Genomic DNA, 4,299 nt, shown 5'->3' with positions numbered 1-4,299 from the left:
TGACAGGTCCCACACTGACTCCATCCGGCCAAACTGGGCAACTGAAACCTGTGAAGCCCTGGAGTCGGTTCAAAACAAGATCCTTCTTAGGCCCTGTCTCAGACAGTTTTGCTTTCCTATAGGGCCTCACAGGGAAAGATTGTATTTCATCTTCCAAGCAAAGGTAGACAAATACACTCCGCATCGAGATGAAGATTCAAGGCTGTGAAATATTAGAAAACATAAAGTACATTCCTTCAAATCAAACATATGTCTTAACTGTTCCAAAACAAACTCGGCGCAACAGTGATGGGAAGTTTCTAGAATACCAATCCCCAGAATACGATTTAATCTTCCACTGCAAAAATGAGCTTGGAGTCAAACCAAAGCGGAGCACTTGGATTTCCTACAGTGGAGAGTTGTTTACAAAGCTTGACAGTCGACCGATTACTGTTCTAGCTCATGTGGTCCATATCTCTGACGGACCGCCACCCAATTTCGTCGAGTACTCCACCGCTGGGCCTACGCTTCAAGGAGAGATGAGATATTTGTGCAGCGGCATACCTCCTTTTGATGCGATGCTTGAGAAACCCAATGTGAGTCGGGACCGTTATGTATAAAAATATTCCTGCTTGATGCAACTAACAAGAATAATTTACCAGGCCGGAACACTCTTCCTGAAAATTCCAAAGGTTGTATTGGACTTCCACAAGAATCCAATACCATTTGAATCAATGGTCTTCCTCCGGGAAAAGCTCATTGATGTCGAGCAAAACCTTGATATAATACCAGTCTTGGTTAGTGACAGTCCCAGAATCAGGTCTTGTTCGGTCTTGTTGATTAACCCTAATTTGTGTCAGTGTGATTCTATCTTACCAACAAACACTTGAGGCTCAGGTTATAATCAATGCTTCTTCCGGATATTGGCAAAGGCAAAAGCTCTGAAATAGAACTGTCATCACTTTTTTTGCTTTGCTTCATTACAAGCCTCTTCATCAAAACTTTTACAGGTCTACGACCCATTGTATAGATTGAGTCAACCACGTGTATCAGGCACTTGGTTAGGATCCAGTCAATAATTATTATTCATTGGATATGGTTGTTTTGTATTGGTGCTGCACCTGTCTGTTGAACCTGCAAATCATAATTGAAATTACAGTGCACTAACATTTTACCACCTAAGGCTTTTTCATAGGACAGATAAAAGTCTCTGCGATAAAACTAAAATGAATCCTTCAATGTTCACGGCATATTTATCGGTTGAGATCCTGAAACAAAAAATTTCCTTATGGCCTGTCACACTGTCATCAGTGTACCCGAACTCACCATTCTATGCTTGTAAATAATTGTAGAAAGGGGGGGAGTCAGACAGGGCTGATTCAAGATGTGTAGACCAAAGAGGAACTATCCTGAGCTCAGGTTGCACAGGGATGGTCTTGATAGAGGATGATTTGGCCACCTGCCTCCCTTTCGGTGATGAGTAGATTTTTATTTTTTTGCATTGGGATTTGTATATAGTACAACGAATGTGAAAGCTACACTTTTGGAAACAACGGGCAGTTAAAATAGTCGAGGGAAATGAAGGAAATAATATCTCTGGGACTGATTGATGGTATAGAGGTCTTGTGCTATAATTCAAATGCTATGTTACAGGAGTTGAAGGACACATTGTGTGTTTATGAAGAATGGGGCCGAAGATTGTAAGAATGAGGGGCCTGAAAGTTAGAATAGAGGTGTATGGAATGGACCTAAAAAAGCAGGTAACGCATAGATGAGTCCGATGAGTGGTTCCAAGAATATATGAATAGGTCATGGGTAGATTTGTAAATACATACTATGATGTGGAGGCTTCGTCCAACGTCACCGGCGATGATTCAGGTGATATTGATGAGGTTAGCGGGCTCAAGTTGAATCGTAGTGTTGTGAATAACTTCGGGGCCAAGGTGGAGGACAAATCGGGGACCTTTCATAGAGAGGATGTAGAGTTGTTGTTGTGGAGGGGTGAGTATTGGCTGCAGATTTGGCATATAGAAATAAGAGGGATTGGGATTGGGAGTAGACGTGGCGGAGGGAAGACAGAGGAAGGATAGCGCTAATGGTAGGTGGAGAAATCTGTGGCGTAATCGGCATAGCTGTGTGGAGTTTGGCAATGGAAAACAATGATTGTACGTGCAGGTTCAAATAATCCTTAGACGTTTGGGATTTATGCGGGGAGAGAATAAATTGTGCGACTTTTAGAATTAGAGGCGGGTAATCAGCAATAAATTGAGTGTCAAGTAGTTTGCCTGGAAGGTTGGCCGGAGGAGAGTCGGAAGATGAAGCGGAAGGCTTGAGATGTGGAATTTGAGGGTGAGTATTAGAACAGTTTCCATCCCAGTCATGATTGGGAGAGAGTCTACGGAGGTACAGTTGAGTTTAACGGTAATTGTTTGAACGTGGAATGAAGAATTTCCAGTCCTGGTTTTGAAACGGAGGAGAATTCCGGTCGGAGGAGGGATGAATTACTATGGCCGGTTGGAATCGGAAGCGGGAGAGAGTCAGATATCCGACTATAGGGTGTGAAACCTGTTGGTTTTAGCTATAATGGTTGGTGACAATGAGTGAAACGGCTTCGAAGTCGGGAAAGGAATACGCTGCATTATTTTAAGCTGAAAATTGTTGGATCAGGAAATGATATGTAATGAAAATGTCAGGAGGAATTTGAATCGGATACATTTCACAATAAAATATACTAAAATCGGTTTGAATCGGGTGAAGCTTGCGGGCAATAAACAAATGTATGTTTAAAGAACAATAAACAGAACAAAGAACTGGGGCGGACAAAAGAGATGAAAGCGCAATAGTAGATGTGATCAGGTGCAGCGATGTGGTTTTGAAAGGTATAAATAGAGGGCCTTGATGAGGAGATATGGACCAAGGCTCCGGAGTTTCAGACTCGCTATGGAAGCCTTCAGTATGGGGAAATGCTGCAATTTTTTTTTTTCAAAAACTGGGAAATCTCTGTTTGGGATTTATTTGGGACTCAACATAATGTTATGTAGAATTCCCTTGTTTTCTAGGTACAACTGTAGGAAAAAATATGATGAAATGATATTTCACCCAAATCCAACTCATCAATTGCTCCTGTTTACTGATGTTGAAGGATAGCAAAGCAAAATTGACATTCTCAAATGTAATTCCTCTGAAAAAATGGGTTTCTTGTAATTCACATAATATGCCCTCATGTACAAAATTAAAGTAAAATTCAACTTGGTACTATTGGATTTAGAATTTTGGAATGTGGTAATGTTGCAGTAAAATTAGTGAAACCCATTTTCTTTGAAATGTGGGAATTAATTTGAATTTGGCTCAAAAAAATGGTGAAAAACTTTTTTAATAGGGTGAAACTCTAAGTTAAGTCAAGGTTGGACTGCGGTGCCACTCCAGTTTGGCCAGATATCCTTGCCTCCTCACAAAAATGATCTGGTGAATTTTGCTTTTCAAAATTCACATGTGCACATGCAAGTGAACTTTTTTGCACTTTGCTAATAGTCACCCTGATGTATGCGCATACATTTATGTGGAAATACCACAGGATGGGCCTTTCACGGCCACATGAAAAGTGAAACCTTTGTGTTGAGACACCATTTGTCCCCCTGATCTACGCAAGTACATGAGGGGGACAATATCACAGGCTGGGCCTTTCACATCTCCATGAAAAGGACACACTGGTCATGGAGCCAAGAAATGCCTATATTCTGGATGAGTTCTGGATGAATTCTAGATGAGTTCTGTATTATTTCTTGGCAAGTTATGGTTTATTTCAGGCTGATTTACAACTGATTTCCACAGCTGACTTCCATTCTTTTTCATACCTATCCAATTTTCATTTACCAAAGGCCTCCAGCACAGTTATGGAAAAAAGTTACGGTAGGGCACTCCCTGGGGAGTGGGAAAATATCTCCCCTGGTGATTGGGGTTATAAGTTGGATGACATAAAATCCTGGCATCATACACTCTTTGAAAGGCCTTTTTAGACACCCCATTGGTTATATTAGAGGGGTCCACAATTGAAGTTGACAAATATTTGGAGGTCAATTTGAGGCTTTTATGAACAAAATTTTAACATTTTGGCAAGCTGTCCAGGATGGGGTGTTGCTCATCAATCAGTGCAGTTTAACAGTTTTTTTTTTTTAAAAAAAAAAAACATAAACAGGTTAAAATGTGTCCGGAAAATTTCAATTGTGAACTGCCCTATTCAACACCCCATCCTGGGCAGCTTGCAAAAATGTTAAACTTTTGTTCATAAAGGCCTTAAATTGACCTCCAAATATGGCAATG

General features: G+C 40.8%; 1 protein-coding gene across 1 annotated transcript; it reads left to right on the top strand.

The window, feature by feature from the left end:
- Positions 1 to 557: 557 nt before the first annotated feature.
- PtA15_10A67 (uncharacterized protein) lies at positions 558 to 869 on the top strand (the record flags this gene model as incomplete). Its single annotated transcript, XM_053160880.1, has 3 exons — positions 558 to 575; positions 642 to 776; positions 840 to 869. 3 exons carry the CDS (start codon positions 558 to 560, stop codon positions 867 to 869), a joined length of 183 nt encoding a protein of 60 aa, XP_053024203.1.
- Between the last annotated feature and the right edge of the window lie 3,430 nt (positions 870 to 4,299).

The sequence above is a fragment of the Puccinia triticina genome, chromosome 10A (genome assembly GCF_026914185.1).
Source record: "Puccinia triticina chromosome 10A, complete sequence".
In the NCBI taxonomy this organism is placed as follows: domain Eukaryota; kingdom Fungi; phylum Basidiomycota; class Pucciniomycetes; order Pucciniales; family Pucciniaceae; genus Puccinia; species Puccinia triticina.
Note: the sequence above shows the minus strand (reverse complement) of the source record. Positions and strands in the feature narration are given on the sequence as shown.